The sequence below is a fragment of the Saccostrea cucullata genome, unplaced genomic scaffold (genome assembly GCF_032062105.1).
Source record: "Saccostrea cucullata isolate Sc308-1 unplaced genomic scaffold, CSIRO_AGI_Scuc_v1 ctg5334, whole genome shotgun sequence".
Lineage (NCBI taxonomy): Eukaryota > Metazoa > Mollusca > Bivalvia > Ostreida > Ostreidae > Saccostrea > Saccostrea cuccullata.
In genome coordinates, this window is record NW_026929657.1 from 14,301 (window position 1) to 31,313 (window position 17,013).

The following is a 17,013-nucleotide window of genomic DNA, read 5'->3' on the forward strand; positions in this document are numbered from 1 at the left end:
AAAAATGTACACACGATCAAACGATCTACAACACGTACATCTTTGACTTAGACACATTTCATCAAGATATGACACTATATAGCTGGCAACTAAAGATTTCTTACGATTTATGCATTCCTTCAAAATGGTTACATCCATTCATATTATTACGAAAGTTGTATGTACATTGTAATTTTATTACACTAGATAGTCTTGGGTTTGTCAATTTCAGATCTAGATCTAGTAAATAAAAGGTGCCTACATATTTTCTCTTATTCCAGAAATATATTGCCATTAAGCATAATAAACCAAAAAAATATATGAATTGAATCTAGATTATGTTGTCATGATTGAATTCTGTGAATTTCAAGATGCAGTATTTTCTACCATTTTGATCGAAGCTGTCAAGTACGGGAAAAAGTGGCATTGAATTAATTATAGCTGTGTATTTTACACTAGCCCATAGCTTTACAGAGCATATTTTTAGGTCTTATACTTACCCCATCCCCTTTCTTTTTAGAGGAAGTCGATATTGAACAAAAGCAAAAAAAAACCCACCCTAGCTTTATTTTTCTATAAGAAAGAATTAAATATAAACTAAAAATGATCTACTATTCTATTAATTTTTAACTGTTACTTTGCCACAATACTTTCAAGTATACCTCCACCAACATTTAAAGTATACTTTAGTAATGGCGAAGTAAATTATGATATGATAGTACTTGTGTGAGGCTAACTTCATTTCAATATTTTATCTAGAACCTCTTTCGGAATCATTGAAAGGTATAGAGTTTTATTTATATTTTTGCTTTTCATTTATTATCATTTTTTTTTGTTTTGATTTAACGTTATGTTCTTTTTTTTCTGGGGGGGGGGGGGTTAAAAATTTCTCCCTATTTCATTGTCAAATAGGATTTGTCAAACTTTAACCAACTTAAAGTTGAAATGACGGAAAATCTAATTTTTTCCATTAAAAAGTATTTAAACCTGATTCTGGTTTGATTTCTAAAACCAAGTGGAATATCATTCTTTAAGCAAGCTCTATGAGGAGGAATATTAAAAAGAAATTTTATTTTCTTGACAATAAAAGAATCCCTTTTCAAACAAAATTTTAGCATTGAAAGACTACGCGAATCTCTTAATTATTTCATACAACTTTTTGTATTTTTCTGGTTACAGGAAATGTAAAAATTAGTTTCGATGTAAAGAAGATATCAGAAAGTGTATAATTTGTATCACTTTAAAAGGGGTCATTTTTCAATGGGGGTCATTATTTCATAGGACTAACAAATAAAATAATGACCCCCTAGGACCCTTTTTCTACAAAAAATGATTTTTTTCTACGGGTGGGGGTCATTTTTTGTCGTTGAAAAATGACCCCCCGGTCATTATTCGATGGGGGTCATTATTCGTCTTTACACCGGAAGTACAATTAAGTTAATTCTTAATTTTACGACTTTTGGTGAAACATGCCCCGGGAGAAGAAAACAAGATTTTTAAAGAATTAATGCATTTTCACTATATAATCAATAGAGCCCCGCCCTAACATCAGAACCCTTGACCCTGGGGTCATAAAATTTACAATTTTAGAAAGGCGCTCTTGCTCATCATAACTATGTACTTGGTTAGTTTATTTAACAGCCAGGATCAGAGAAAAAGATTTTCAAAGAAATAATGCATTTTTACTATATAATCTATATAGCTCCGCCCTAGCACTAGAACCCCTGACCCTGGGGCCATGAATTTCCTAATTTGGGTAGAGGACTCAATGCTCATTACATTCATGCTAACAGTTTGCCTGCTTGATGTCCAGGAGTAAAGAAGATGACTTTTGAAGATTGCAATAATTTTAGTGCTTTCGGTCCCACCCCTCAGGCCCAAGGGGGGGGGGGGGGCAGAGACCTAAACATTCACAATTGATGTTCCGCTTCACCCATAGATGCTGTATACCAAATTTGGTTGAAATTGGTTCAGTGGTTTCAGAAAAGAAGCTGAAAATTTTCAAATGTTAACATCCGACAAACGACGCACGACGACGGACGAAAACGGATAACAATAGGTCACCTGATTCAGGTGACTCAAAAATCGAAAATTGAACAAACCAGGTTATACATGATAATTTGACCAAGAATTAAAGTCATTCCTTATAATTTAATTTTAAAATGAAAAAACAACTGTGGATGTAAAAGTGTGCTGCTTTTTACGAGTTCAAATGCCGCTCAATAATACAATCGTAGTAATGGAAGTGATAAGAAATGAGGGGAGGCAATACCAAGGTAACTGTTACACAGACCTGGCAGCCATGATGTTTGTTTATATGAGGTAAGATCGAGCTAATGTTTGAAGTTAAAGGTACATTTATTCAATCTGGAATTTCTCATGAATTCCAAGGACTGGAAATGTATGGATATAGATGATTCAGCTGGTTGTCAAGGAGGTGTGTCCCCATACCAAATTATTTGTACAAAATAATTTGCGTTCCTCTTCGGAAGTCAACCAATGAGAGACTAGGATGCAAACAAAATTAAATTATATCTTTATGGAGAAATACTTGAAGTTAATCCAGTTGCGTTCTACAGCAGAGCTATACAGCTAACATACTTTTTATAACATCGTGATACATTCCAGAAGAGAGAGAGAGAGAGAGAGGGAGAGAGAAACGGCAACTCGGCACCGTAGATGTCGTGGGCCTACAGTGACCATTTCAAACCATACTTACATGATTACATTGTAAGCAATAAACTTTTTTTGATGAAAATGTAATGAATTTTAAAAATTTGTGACCAAATTTACAAAGAAAAATTTATTATTTGAAGCGCTAGAAATTTATCATGCTTCTCTCTTTTAGTACGAAACAAATGACTGATTGAAACCGGAAATCCCAAACAGCTGTACATATACAGTGTATGTTTGAACAGGTCGGAGAGAATACTCGAAATCAGATATTATCCGTGAAATCGCATATTATACTCGATATTAGGGTATCGTTGAATCCGCGAAATCGGGTATTCCGTGCAACTTTCTATAAAAACTAAAGAATAAAACAACGGCGCATTATGTCAGTAACTGTTACTTGTACAACGGTATCTTGTGGATTTAATTTTTTTTAAATCCTAATTCATACGGATGTCAAATAAGTTTAAAATCACACGACAAACACTGCTGGGGTAACAAAGATGACACAATGGCGTTATTATTTTTCAATATAATTTCTAAAAGCAAATAACTACACTTCGTTTGTCTTTATTTCCCATTAAAGTATTCTATATATACCTAATTTTCTAATTTGTGCACCATTCACAAAACGTGAAATTTTAAAGAAATTAAACGACTAACGCCATGTTATGTATTTTACGGAAAAATGTATGGCGTCCCTTTCTCGTGAAATATAAATTATTCCTAACAGTTAGAGAGTACAGTCATAATTGTATATCTCTGCCATAATAGAATACCGGCGTTTTAAAGAAAATAAAATTAAATTAAATAAATACCCACGGGAAAACAGCTTATTGAAAATAGCTTATTGAAGGTGAGTATCTTTTTTTTTTTGGTCAATTTAGCATGAAATTTTTATTCAAAGACATCGTAAATTTTTGGGTTGCATTTAAATCGATACAAGATATGTAATTTAACATTTATTTTATGCATTTGTGTGAAAATTGAGAGCGAGAAGTCATATGAACAGGATTTCCTTTTTTTTGGGGGGGGGGGGGTATAAATAAAGGTCAAATGTGTGCATCTTTTCATGAGCTTATAATACATTGAATTTCTAAATATATATCGAGGTAGATTCATATTGAAATATGAATTACATAGTCAGTCAAGTTTTCACATTTTTTTTTTTTTAGTTTTTGCGTTTATGAGCATGTTAATGAACAAACTGAAATAATGGAGTGTTCAATTGCCTTGGAAACTCTTGTCTTACTTTTTGGGAATATAATTCATCATCGGACATTAAAATTTCATAAAAATCGAAGCCACTGCCTTTCTTTATTATACTATTTAATAGACAGGGTAAATTTTCCCTCTTTACCTTCTATGTTTTTTTTATATCGCTATCTTATACCTCATTATAATATGCTAATACAACACACTTTTTTGTCTTACTTTTTGGGAATATAATTCATCATCGGACATTAAAATTTCATAAAAATCGAAGCCACTGCCTTTCTTTATTATACTATTTAATAGACAGGATAAATTTTTCCTCTTTACCTTCTATATTTTTTATATCGCTATCTTATACATCATTATAATATGCTAATACAACACACTATCTGATTGGTTCTAGACAATATGTCACAGTTGTCGTGTTGATGTGGAATTATTATAAATTCCCGAATTCTGATACTTTACAATTCTGTTGTGTTGGGAATGAACATTTGGAAAATGCATATACTTTCAACATAAGGAGAAATAATCAAAGTACTCAGAAGTACAGAGAGCCGGGCTCATTTACAGAGTAGAATGGATTCCTTACATGAATCACCTTTATATTCTGATGAAAAAATTATTTTAAAACTATCAATGTAAATGGTAAGACACTGACAGTGAGTTTTCCAATCCTAATATCACGATCTGATTTTGTCAGAATCAGAATTAATCTGGTACCGCAGCTGAATGTAAACAAACAGCCCAGTCTGGTTTTCTCTCTCCTGCTTTACCTCGTGTGTGTAGAGAACTACGGTAACAATGATTATCAAAAAATCCTTACGCTAATGACCTATGTTCTTTGACTTAAGAAGTTTTCAAAGTCATTACTACTAATGTTTATTTTATATAGATAAAACTTTTATTTTTGTTGCTTTATTTAGCATTTGTATTATCTCAAAAGCGGTTGAGAGTGAGAACTGTACTTTTGCACGTAACTTTAAAATGGCGACTATGGGGTTAGCATTCTGCCTTGAACAGGATCGCATAAGCCGGCAATTGCTCTTTGAGCAATAAGCCCGGCTAAAAAGCAAATCGAACGCCTTTTTGTGTGCATATCATGAAATGACTGAGCTCCACGGGTATTTGTTGTCCCGAGCGCATTAATCTTAACGCCCAAATTCTTACTTGGCTAGTAATACCTATAGAAAACATGTGTATTTAGATGAAAGTTAACTCAGCAACATGTGCTAACCCATTGTTTAAGTTTTATTAGGGGATTACACCTCCTATACTCGATTTCGCGGATTCAACGATATCCTAATATCGAGTATTATACGCGATTTCATGGATAATACCCGATTTTGAGTATTCTCTCCGACCTGTTGAATTGTACAGAAGTCAACGAGCATCAAGCTACTTGCAGACATCTCAGTCTATAACGTTACGCAACAACTACTTTGATATATCATTATTTGTAGGGAAAGTTGTTCCGCAGAATTGACACTGTATAGAGTTTTATCTTGGGGAGCAGTTCATGAAATGCTGATAATGTTCATGAAAGGCTGATAATGTGCTCATCTCTTCATATCCCCTGAACCCACCTCTGATGATTTTAGAGGTTTGCTGTTTCTATTGTTTGACTGGACACTATAAATAAATGCATCGTCAACCTCACATATAATGTTTATATGATGTAGTTCAGCGTTCTTAATAGCGGTCTATGTATTATTGACAGGTACAATCTGTTTTCAAATGCACCACCTAACACTTGAAAAAAAATTATGAAAAAAACAACTCAAACCAGAAATTTATTTTATTTTATTCACACAATTTTCAGGGCAGCCCTGTTGGTTGTGGTGCACATTCACAAAGCGGACACCCCTGAGAGTCTAGGCGGTATCCAGTGTAACAAGTCTTAGAGCAGTTGAACACCCCCGGACATATGATTCTCCGTAGAGTACTGCTAGGTAGGCGTGTCTTGGTGATGGGCGTGGTCACTGAAGGCGAGATCGTGAGGTGAGCCGGGAAACTAACGGGCTAATGTAAAATTCAAGTAATAATTAAGTAGGAATATTTGTTGTATTACCACTAAAATTACTATAGTTGTTCACAAATAAATTTTGCATTGGTTCTTAAGTTAGTTTAAAGTCAAGTTAAGTGAAAATGAAATTTCAATATACTTGTATAATATATCAATTAACGTGCTTTCAGACAAGGTTTACCTTAAATAATGTTGTGGACATATTGGTCTTTAGGGTAGTTGGAACTGAAATATACATGATACAGCAAAACTCGCTTAGTACGAACACGGATATTGCGAATTTACGGATATATCGAAGTCATCTTGGATCCCCAGCTAAATAAATTCAATGAATTTCTTATACGGTTATAACGAATTACGGATATAGTGAAATTATTTCATAGATCCCTGTGACTTCGTTATAACCGAGTTTTGCTGTAATAGAAATTAATTGTGAAGATGAATTAAAAACATATACCCTCAGTAATCAATGTACTGATATTCGAATTGTTCTTTCTCTCTAAAGTCATTCCGCAAAATAAACTTACCCGTTTTACATGAACAGCTAGGACAACCATCGGGACCCGGTGTGGGACCGATCACAAATCCATTCTTACAGCTTAGAATACACTGTATAGCGCCCGGACAAGAATTGACGGATTTAGTTGAAGAAGCTGACGAGACAGAGAGAGGCGGTACTGCAGTAGTTGAGATTCTACTCGAAGATAGAGGCTGTGTCGTCGATGGTGTTGTGGTTTTTGTGGTAGAGGGTTGTGACGTAGTGCTAGACACGGATGATGTAATTGCCTTCTGTGACGTTGTAGTGAATTGTGTTGTGGCTGTTGTAGAAGGTGTCTGTGACGTCATTTTACTAGATACACGTGAGGTAGTTCCTGTCGTCGTTGCAGCTGATGTAATCGTTGATGATTTGGGTGTCTGTGAGGCGGTGCTTCTGTATGACGTCGTGACTGGCTGTGATTGTGTAACCGGCAACGATGTCATTATTTGGGCTGCAAAATCATGAATAGAATTTCATCAGTTAGAGGCTATCTAGAAAAATATTGAGATCAAACGTTTTTATTATTTCTATAGTGAACCTCCTTGCCTGTTTCACATAATAACAATAAATGTTCTCTTTTTGATATAGAACCATTTCCAGGTAAGCTTGGACTTTCAGTAAGGCGTTGCATTCTCGGCGCTACAGCTGTATAGGTAATTAGGGTACGTCAAATTGCGAATAGATTCTCATTGGTTAAGAAATTAATAATACATGTATCAGGAACTTAAAATTGTTGTTGACAACGATGAGACGACTTAAACCCCACCTCTTTGTCGGACGAGACAATGTTATTGATTATTCGATACGCTAATTGTCATTTGCCCGAAATTCTATCCCATGTATATTTCAACAATGAAGGAAAGCTGTGTAAATTTCAGAAGCTAATTATATAATGTCGAGAATGCCACTTTCACTGAAAGTCCAAGCAAAGCTGGGAATTGTCCTAACTGTAAAAAATTACATACGGCAGTTGCACTCTACACAACCGGAAGCGGGGTTGACAGCTGCTGCGCACGGTGACCGACAATTCATCCATTTTGTGTTGCAACCAGTGCCTATCAGCGTTACTTGACCTTACAAGGAATCAAAGCATTGATAAGAAAATAGTGTGCAATTAACCTATAGACAAAGTATTTATATATTAGATCAAGAAAAACAGTTAAGGGTTAGATTAGGAAGACAGTGTGTTTCCTATGCACTTCCAAGGAAATAATAGTTGACACATTTCATTGTTGAAATGAAATAAATGTAAAAAAAAAATCTTGACGAACCAAACGAAAAGAAAGGAGAGAAAAATAAGAAAAAAAAATAATGGTAGAACAATTCTGAGTTCTTTTTATCATTGTCTCTATAGAAACTAATAATCCTGTAAAATTCCTTCAAATATTTTTTTTTACTGAAGGACCTTGAAATTTTTTTTTTATAAAAAGAATATCAGCAAGCCTCAGGGGCACTATAATTATGGAATGGAGAGTACATGTGCATACGAATTTGTAATTCTATTGAGAGAAGATCTACACTTCGACATTCACGTTTTAGCCTCTTAACAGCCAGGTAGGTTTCCTTTTCATTAATTGATATTTATAACCTCCTGAATTCATCTGCTGGTTGGGATTCCCTCCGAGATTCCCCGGATGTGACGGATCCATGTTACTACAGTCACAATCACAACCGGAAGTCGTCTTTTTTAAACACATTGGAGGACAGAGAAAATTCGGTTGACATGACCCCAAAGCGTTGTTTTTAGTAATTGCAAACAGGAAGGCTGCGATAAAATATGAAACGAACTTTGAATATTAATGTATTATCTAAATGTGAAAATAAAATCAGAATCACAAATTTCTTTTTTGTATTTAAAAAAACATGCATGCGACAATTAAATTACAAATTCTTTTTTGATTGCCTTTCAACATATTAATTTTTTTTACTAAATCTTCAACAAAAATGATAAGGAAGTACCAATTTTAATTTATATCTTTCTTTTCTCCTTTTCAATTTTATTTTATGCTTAATACCAAAAGGTTAGATTTAAACTAACAAACTGAAATCTTTGTTTATAAACAGAATCAACAGTAAGTCCATTAGAACCAGCAGTGAAATTTAAAGAGGTCCTACCTTCAGAAAAAGCAATAAGTACCCCCAACACAGAAAAAATTATGTATCCCATCACAAGTGAACGCTATTCACAACAAGTCACGCGGAATATTTCAGGTCTTATATTGCTCGTTTTTGAGCGCCATTAAATTTAACAACAAAAATTCGCATTGCCTGACCCTATGGCATGATAATATTTGACGGATACTGAATATACTTGTAGAGGTTTTGTAGATAAGTCATACAGTTGGGCGCGGATCTAAAGGTAAAGAAGTGAATGGATTACGGAATCTTCCGCAGACGTACATTGCTTGAGATAATATAATATACTGATTACAGTTATATTTTCGCCCTGTGTTACAGTGGCGTAGCATCGTTTTTGAAAGTGGGGGGGGGGGTAGCCACAGAAAAAAAAAATTTTACTTACCTGAAAAAGTTGACAAGCAAAAAAAAAAAATAATAAAATAAAAAAAAGGGAAAAAAGGAAAAGTTGTCCAAAGTTGAAAATCCTATTTCGGGGGGGGGGGGGGGGGGGGGGGGGGGGGGGTTAAACCTTTTCTTCAGTGTCAACTACTTTTAGTACCAACTCTAATACTACATTTTCGGTACATCACTAAAAGTGGGGGGGGGGGGGGGTTCAACCAAGCTTTCAATTAACATTTCCTATAGTATGAGTAAGGTTGGGAAAAAAAGTAGGGGGCCTAGCCCCCCCCCCCCCCTCCCGTTGCTACGCCCCTGAGTTATTTTCGCCCTTTCCCACTTGTAAACAATTTTGCCCCGTTTTAATTACGCCTAATCACAGTTTTGTTTTAGAAACTGTACATTATTTTCTTTGAATTCGCCCCGTTTTAAATCTGCCCATTAGCGAAAGGGGCGAAAATAAAACAGGGGGGTGGGGGGAATTTCCCGTATACAGTATCTAGTTTGGATTTGGTTAATCATTTTTTTTTTATTTTAATAAAAGATACCAAAAAATGATAAATTTGTCATGCTTTGTAATTTAGAAATGTATTACAGTTTCGGGTAGACTACCACTCCACCATAATCAACTAAGCTCCAAAATTTACCAAACAACATACACCAGTTAGACGAGAAATTCATGTTTATTACTGAAAATAAAAGTAAACGTTTGGAGAGGAGCCTTTTAATCTGTAGATAATTTAACAATCCAGGCAGGTGTTTGAATCGACTTGCCCCTGCTACAATTCCTCTGTTTGCCATATCTTGATGATAGAAGACGTTGTTTGCTAGTATTGTCAAAAATATATACGTCATGACTTTGGCCGATTTACGCATGCCTGACTACATATTAGTTTTTTTGAAAGCGATTGAACAAATTACGCAACATGTTTAATTTAGTGATTCATAGTTTAATGGGAATTTTTTTCCTGGCAGGTATGAGTTAATTACTAATCAAAAAGTCACAATTTATATCTTGTCTTGTTTTGTATTTCTGTTTAGAATTGGCACCCTACCTTGTCCAGAAATTTCTCACATCGTTAATTCTAAGTAGTACCTATCGAAAAAACGGATTATTTACACGTACTTTACTCATGCAGTATTAAACATGTTAAATAAAAACTTTTTTTTTTGGCAGTTGCGGGACGTCGACACACATCCCTCAGTTATAGAAACTTCAACCTAAGGCTTGTGTATCACCCCAATCATGAAAAAGTCATTTATGATGGACATACTCTAAAGACTAGTGAAATATTCAGAGAAAATCATAAATACGACGATTCCAATTTTAAGGTACTTGTTATAAATCAGTAAAATAAATTTAAGGTCGCAAGTCGCAACTTCTCTAGAACGAGAGAACATCCTTATTTTCCAATGTAGAGTAAAACTTCCTTCTGCGCTTCACTCTTTTGTGAAAAAAATATGTCAAAATCTGTAATTTTTTATTTGCGTAGTATTAATGTGACGATTGTTCCCTTGTTCTCCTGATTAAATACTGATAATATCTTTTCTCTCATTAAGCGAAGAATCATGTTAAAAACTGTACTCACTAGTTTTTAAATTGGCTTGATTTTATGAGGACGACTCCTTTTGCATGAAATTTTAACATCAAATGTCTTTTTTGAAACATGTTTGAGTTCTTTTCTGGTCTCGAAACGTTGCAATTGTGCAACACAAATACATTTAACACAGAATTATGGAGGAACGAACGGGAAATGGAAGGACCAGAGAAATAAAGTCAAACAAAAGGATTTCAACGAGATCGAGAGGCATATCAAACCTCCAGATGTAAAACACAAGGTCCCGGATGTAAAAGTGAGGGTGCGAAATCGGCGTGGAGGTGGCATGATGAGCCAAATGTCGCTTGGAATGGGAGGTAAATAATCTTCATCGGTCTTTTGAAAAAAGTAATATTTATATTGAAGGACATTTTCCATTTTAAAACAAACCGTTCACGGTAGCTCAGTCGGTAGAGCGTTCGCTCCGTGATTGGGAGGTCTTGAGTTATAGTATCTATACGGACTACGACTGACCCAAGTCAGTAAAAAATGGGTAACAATTGTTCCTTCGCCATGCGCTCGGCACTTTGAAGTGAAAGTTGCGGGTCCTTTGGATGAGACCTTAAAAACCGAGGCCCCGTGTCAGCGGCAGGCGTTAGCACGATAAAGATCCCTCACTGCTCAATGGCCCTGAGTGCCGAGTAAAGGTCAAAATTTGAAGCCCTTCCCCGGCATAAGGGTGACGTCTCCATATAATGGAAAAATCTCGAGAGGGACGTTAAACAATATACAATCAATCAATCATTCAATTCGTTTTAAAAAGCAAGTAAAGACTTGGCATATGACACCATAATAAATCAGTATCTACACATTCTTCAGCTCTGGCCGACAAATCCCTCATTTACGGTCCTAGACCTCTGACTTCCGGAAACATTCCCGGAAGTGGTCAAAGCGGAAGTGGTCAAAGCTTAGGCATGTCGTCCACAAGTTCCGGTCCTTTTGCTAATAAAGGAATGTCACAATCTATGTTTCCTGCTGGTTTGTCCAACAGAGGCGATGGACTACCGAGCGGTTTGTCGAATGGCGGCACCGGGATGTCGCCATTTCCAGGGTCTGCATCAGTGGGTGGATCGATGCGTGGTGGAGCCAGCCAGACGCCTTTCAATATGGCGATGCTTTCTATGCGCAGTCAGGCAGACCTGTCGCCCTCTATGGGAGGAATGTCAATGAATAGCGCAGGCGCAGACAGTTTAATGGGCGGGCTTTTCAACAAAAACAAAGAAAATTCAGACTCAGGGAATCTAGGTAACAAACATTTCTTATATATATAAAATAATAATATTGTTTCTCTTTGTAAGTTTAGAAAAAAAATGCCATTAATTTCTCTTAGGGACAAGAACTTCTGATAATTGGAAAAATCCCTTATTAAGTGTTCCCCAGTTTTCCCCTTCTAACTATTGCTTTTTATTATATAATTATCTATTCAAATCTGCAGAGAAGAAAATTGTGTTTGGAGACACGGTTTCTATCCAGTACGTGAATGGCAAGATCATCGTTCCCAAGTCGTGGTCCATTGAAAAAGTCAGGGCACTTCAGGCGCAAATCATGTCAGGTAAACTTATCGAACACAATCCAGGGTCCAGGGATCCAATGCTCTGTATCCTTATATCACAAAATTAAAATCCTTGTAAAGGGTATGGGACAGAATGTCGAAATTTGTCTAAGGGCAAGTTACTCCCCAACAGCTGCATATCCTTTTAGATAAAGTAAACACAAGCCTCTAGGTCACGAATCATCCTTCTAACTGCGCTTCCATGATCGATTTTTTCCAGATTCTTTGTACAAATTACAGTATATTTTTAACAAGAAGTGTAAATATAAAACCTGTTTTATAACATACTAATCTTTTACTTACAGACATTTAATTTTTATTCGAACTAGTGAATGCCAGTAATAAGAATTGATGAGTGTTTTACATTTTTTATGTAAAAACAGGTCACGGTAGCAGTCACTCTAGCAACAGCTACACCAATGGTGCGACACCCAGCCATATACATACTGGCAGCCATAGCAACCACCGTATCCCTGGTAACAGCCACACGGGTCAAGTTTGTCCCCAGGTCACCCCTGACTGTCCACAGTCCTGTGTGGAATTCAGTAATCAGGGCTGCCCAGTCTGTTCCTGTGGTAGGTAACAAAATGACCTCCAGGGTCCCAAAGCCCCCGAGTCAATTTTTTTATTTATATATTTAGTTTTCGTTTATTGATTTTACAAACTTTCAGAGTTAATTCACTAGGCTCAGATCTTGCAATTTAAACTACAGTTTGTGATAAAATATAAAAGATTGTGGGCTGCTTTACTCCTGCTGTTTAGATTAGACAAATAGCCATTTGTTGCTGCATGTTATGATAAATGAGTTTTAGTGATGGTGTCACATACATGTATATCTAATCAAGTTTTATCTTATCATAGGCAGCGACATTTGCCCAGCTTTTCCTGCCGGATGTCAGCGAGGGCGCGTGCGCATTGACAAAGATGGCTGCCCGGTATGCGTATCAAAACGTAAGTATTCCTTTGTAGTTTTACAACTAGGATATAACATGAATCTTTGGACTTTCAAAAAAAAAAATTAATATAATGAGGATTATGTTAAAAGAATACGTTCATTTGCTATTCTCCTAAAACGCCCGTCTAGTTTTACATGTTATAAATCCTAGTACATAAAATACTTTGTTTTTGCAGACACGGATGAAAATTGGTATAACGAGATATGGAACTAATTTACCAATCGGAGATTTATATAGCAATTATTAAACGTAAACTTCTTGACTTTGTTTTTATATTTTGTTTGAGATCAATGAGTATCCCCATTCCCCATACAAAGCGTCTTTTTTTAAATAAAGCAGAATTTCTATTTTACATAGAAATCTTATTTTTAACATGCCAGGGTATGCATGCTCGGATAAATCTACCTGATCCGTTGTTTGAAACAAAAAGAGAATGTAGAAATTTACATTACATATATATATACTAATAACTAATACTCAAGTGAATTATTTTACGACTCCTGTCAGCATACGTTGATACAGGTCATCGGAAATTGCCATTGCCGGAACCAAAGAATATTGATCCAAGTCATTGAGTATTGTAAATTAATATATTTCTTCTTTTTGTTAAAAAAAAACTTTTGTTTCGTCATCATTACGTCATTAGCAGACACACACTGGACAGCCGTCGGAACCCAACATAATGCCTTTGTTACACGGAGTAACGCACCTCACTGGAGAACAGGTAGACGACGCATGCGCAGTCGTGGTCTGCTGAGTTGTTGTCAATTGTGCTGAAACAAGGTTTGAAAAATGGGTCGTGTATTGTTCAAAGTTTTACTTATTCGGCTTATATCTTGACTAACATCTCATTCAAAAGGAAATTTCTTTACAAATGGAAACTCTCATGATTTTACTTGGATATAACAAAGACATTAACTAAGGACATACTACCTCGTGCTGTTATGTATTACCTGTGCAATTAGGACATCTATTAACTAATGCCACACTGCCTCTTGATGTTACGTCTTACACTCCTGTACAAATTCGACATCCATTTAACTAATTAGGCCACACGGCCTCGTGTTGTTATGTCTTACCTGAACAAATACAACATCCATTAACTAAGGCAACACTGCCTCTTGGTGTTGTGACTTACTGTACAAATAAAATATCCGTTAACTAAGGCCACACTGTGACTGCTTCGTGCTATTAATTCTTACCTGTACAAATAGGACATCCATTGACTAAGGCCACACTGCCTCGTGGACAGGTGCTTGGAAACGCTGGACACATCGGCGACGCTTCAAACGAATTCAGAAGAAAAAAAAATCAATGTTTTATCTCTTTGTTTATTTTTCATTTCCAGTGTGTTACAAGTTTTTGATTAAACTATATGAAGATATAACCAACGAAAAGTATTCAAGATCGAAATGCCATCAGACAATACAAAATTTAGAACAAAGCAGTCAGGGACCTATAAAACATCAGAAGTTGGATCTGGTGTCATGGAGGAAGTTAGCCTATTACGCTTAAGTCAATTCTTCTTTACAAAAACACTTAATTTAGAATTTTTTAAAAATAAAAATCAAACTCAAAAAAAAATAAAAACAAATAAATGTTTACATTACGAATACCTGTTGTGGACATTGACGAAAGAGAGGATCCACCACCAGATGTCGCTTGAATGTTGTTTCCTGTTTCAAGGCAAGTAAAATACTTTTAAGGGAAAGGTGATATGATGCTTAACTTTGAATTTCATTTACATTCATCAGAGTCGAATTTCCTCGTCAATATTTGGGGAAGCGAAATATGAAAAAATGTTAATAATGGTTGGTTCTTTTTTAAAGGTATTCGTTAATTTATGCAAAATATATAGTTTACGAAAAAAAATTAACAGTATACATTATTTTTAAAAAAAAATATCCTTACGACATCCAGACTTGCATGTAACGCAGCCAGTCACGGAGTCAATTTGCCTACAGTCTATGTCACAGTGTGTCGTAATGACCTGGTCACATTTACCAGGGAGAGAATTCATATTGGAACTTCCTGACTGTAAACTAAAGGCTAGAAAAATAAGAGGACATAAATACGCCATCATTCGATCATGTTTCCTGCAGAAGACATGTTTTTTTTCTTAATTAATAAATAAAATGGATTCACTGGTTACTACTTCTAAACATAATTAAAAACCCTACATCCGGGACCGTTGTGGTTCTGATGTTGAACATATCCGGTTCCTGTTGCAGCTGCGCTCTGCTGTTGGTGGGAGATGTCTAAATAACCAGTCGCATCCCCGGGAACTTTGATGTTATACAGACCAGACAGGTCCCCTGGGTTGGGTATTGAAATCCCGAACAGCCCCAAGAACCGCTTATTTATTGGTCCTCCTACAACACGTGTCTGTATTTGTGATAGTATTGTATATTTTGTAAAACCGGAGTTACATATTTTAAACTCTATTTCAGTGTAAACAAGGTCCCATTTTATCATGTAAATCAAATAATATTTATCAAAAGGCTTATGTGAAAGAAATTGAAACTTTTTTTTGGACAGTTGTTGTGCTTGATGAAAGATTACATATGACATACATACTTCAATGCTGTGGGAAAACTCAGTATATAACTTAGATAAAAATATCAAAAATGAATGAAAAGTAGTTTTTAAAAAAAAGCATTTGCTAGTGAAGGAAAATAACTGACTTACCATATAGTGAAGGTATAAAACAAAACAAAACAAAGAGTGTGGTCTCCATTTGTATCATGCTTTTGAGGAATTTATAATGGTAATGACCAGCTCAGAGAAGATAAGGCAGACACAAGAGTCTTGTATGTGTGGAATTAAGCCCAGGAATGCTGAATGATATAGTGGTATTATAATAGTGTATTATGTAATATTAATACTGTATTGGTAGGTATTTCTGCATTAATACTTCGTGAACATATGATTGGTATTGAAATACTTAAAATCCTATAACATTGTGTCACAAAAGTTAACCAAGTTGAAAATTTATCTTCACATGCTTATAAGGTCAGATGATACAAACATAAGTATAGATGCCTTGATTGTCACTAATAAATTTCTAAAAAGTAAAGGATTTGTATTTCTGTGATGTTCAAATTTCAACTTTTTGCGATTTAGATCATAAATCTATATATTTTTTTTTTACTTTAAATCCCATAACTGTGAAACTTTGACTGAAAAATTTAAATCTGAGCAGTTAAACTTTAATTTATTTAACACATATCAATATAACTGACGTTGTCTCTTTTCAGGAATTTTGATAAAAGTTTACTTGTAACATCTATCCTTAACTACAGCTATATGATAAAACTATACACCCTTAACTCCTCAACCTGGGTACCCAGGGGCAGTATTTTGCATTTGGTGACAGTCGTACTAAGGTTAGTATTTTGCGTTTTCATGACGTCATTTAAGGCAAGTATTTTGCCCTGTACCCTTTTTCGAGTTTGAGCGATTTTACTTTTTTTCAAAAGATATTTTAGGTAATGTTAAAACACTATTCCTCCCTTCCAACTTTCAGAAATGATCCCAGACATAAAATTAACTAACCGACTGGTCAGTACGAAGTTATGTAACTATACTTCAACACTTATTACCGTCTTCCTTGGAAGACGGTGTTATACAGTTGAAGTTTTTACAGTCTTCGGACATTAATTCTAAATAACATGATTTTCTTTTATAGCAATAACTAAAAAGTTCTCTTTAATTTCTTTGTAAAAAATATTTCATTTTTATTGCTTGCAGGCTTTACATTTTTTTTATTATTCTTTTCCCCTATCTTGTTTGAATAAGGTAACGGAATCAGCCGAGGTTTTTGCCGAAATATCTCGGCCAGTCATAGTTTACGGAGATGACCGAGCGACAACCATGAAAGGGCTAATGCCAGTAAAAAGCTAATGTAGAAATACAAAATCAAGAAATTCAAAAGAAAGGTGTAGATCATTTTACTGCTAAAA

General features: G+C 35.3%; 3 protein-coding genes across 3 annotated transcripts; 1 reads left to right on the top strand and 2 right to left on the bottom strand.

The window, feature by feature from the left end:
* Positions 1–5,679: 5,679 nt before the first annotated feature.
* LOC134281624 (uncharacterized) lies at positions 5,680–8,734 on the bottom strand. The gene is made up of 6 exons (XM_062764058.1): positions 8,547–8,734; positions 8,020–8,196; positions 7,397–7,504; positions 6,421–6,882; positions 6,075–6,118; positions 5,680–5,889 (listed from the first exon to the last, which is right to left on the bottom strand). The coding sequence occupies exons 1-6, from the start codon at positions 8,596–8,598 to the stop codon at positions 5,686–5,688; spliced, it is 1,047 nt and encodes a 348-aa protein (XP_062620042.1). The 5' UTR covers positions 8,599–8,734; the 3' UTR covers positions 5,680–5,685.
* Positions 8,735–9,871: 1,137 nt separating this feature from the next.
* On the top strand, positions 9,872–13,264 carry LOC134281626 (uncharacterized). Its single transcript, XM_062764060.1, has 8 exons — positions 9,872–9,920; positions 10,123–10,277; positions 10,677–10,860; positions 11,363–11,788; positions 11,979–12,095; positions 12,479–12,670; positions 12,957–13,046; positions 13,227–13,264. The coding sequence occupies exons 1-8, from the start codon at positions 9,872–9,874 to the stop codon at positions 13,262–13,264; spliced, it is 1,251 nt and encodes a 416-aa protein (XP_062620044.1).
* A 429-nt stretch (positions 13,265–13,693) lies between these two features.
* Positions 13,694–15,788, bottom strand: LOC134281625 (uncharacterized). Its single transcript, XM_062764059.1, has 6 exons — positions 15,740–15,788; positions 15,232–15,423; positions 14,963–15,100; positions 14,668–14,727; positions 14,254–14,334; positions 13,694–13,824 (listed from the first exon to the last, which is right to left on the bottom strand). Exons 1-6 carry the CDS (start codon positions 15,786–15,788, stop codon positions 13,694–13,696), a joined length of 651 nt encoding a protein of 216 aa, XP_062620043.1.
* Between the last annotated feature and the right edge of the window lie 1,225 nt (positions 15,789–17,013).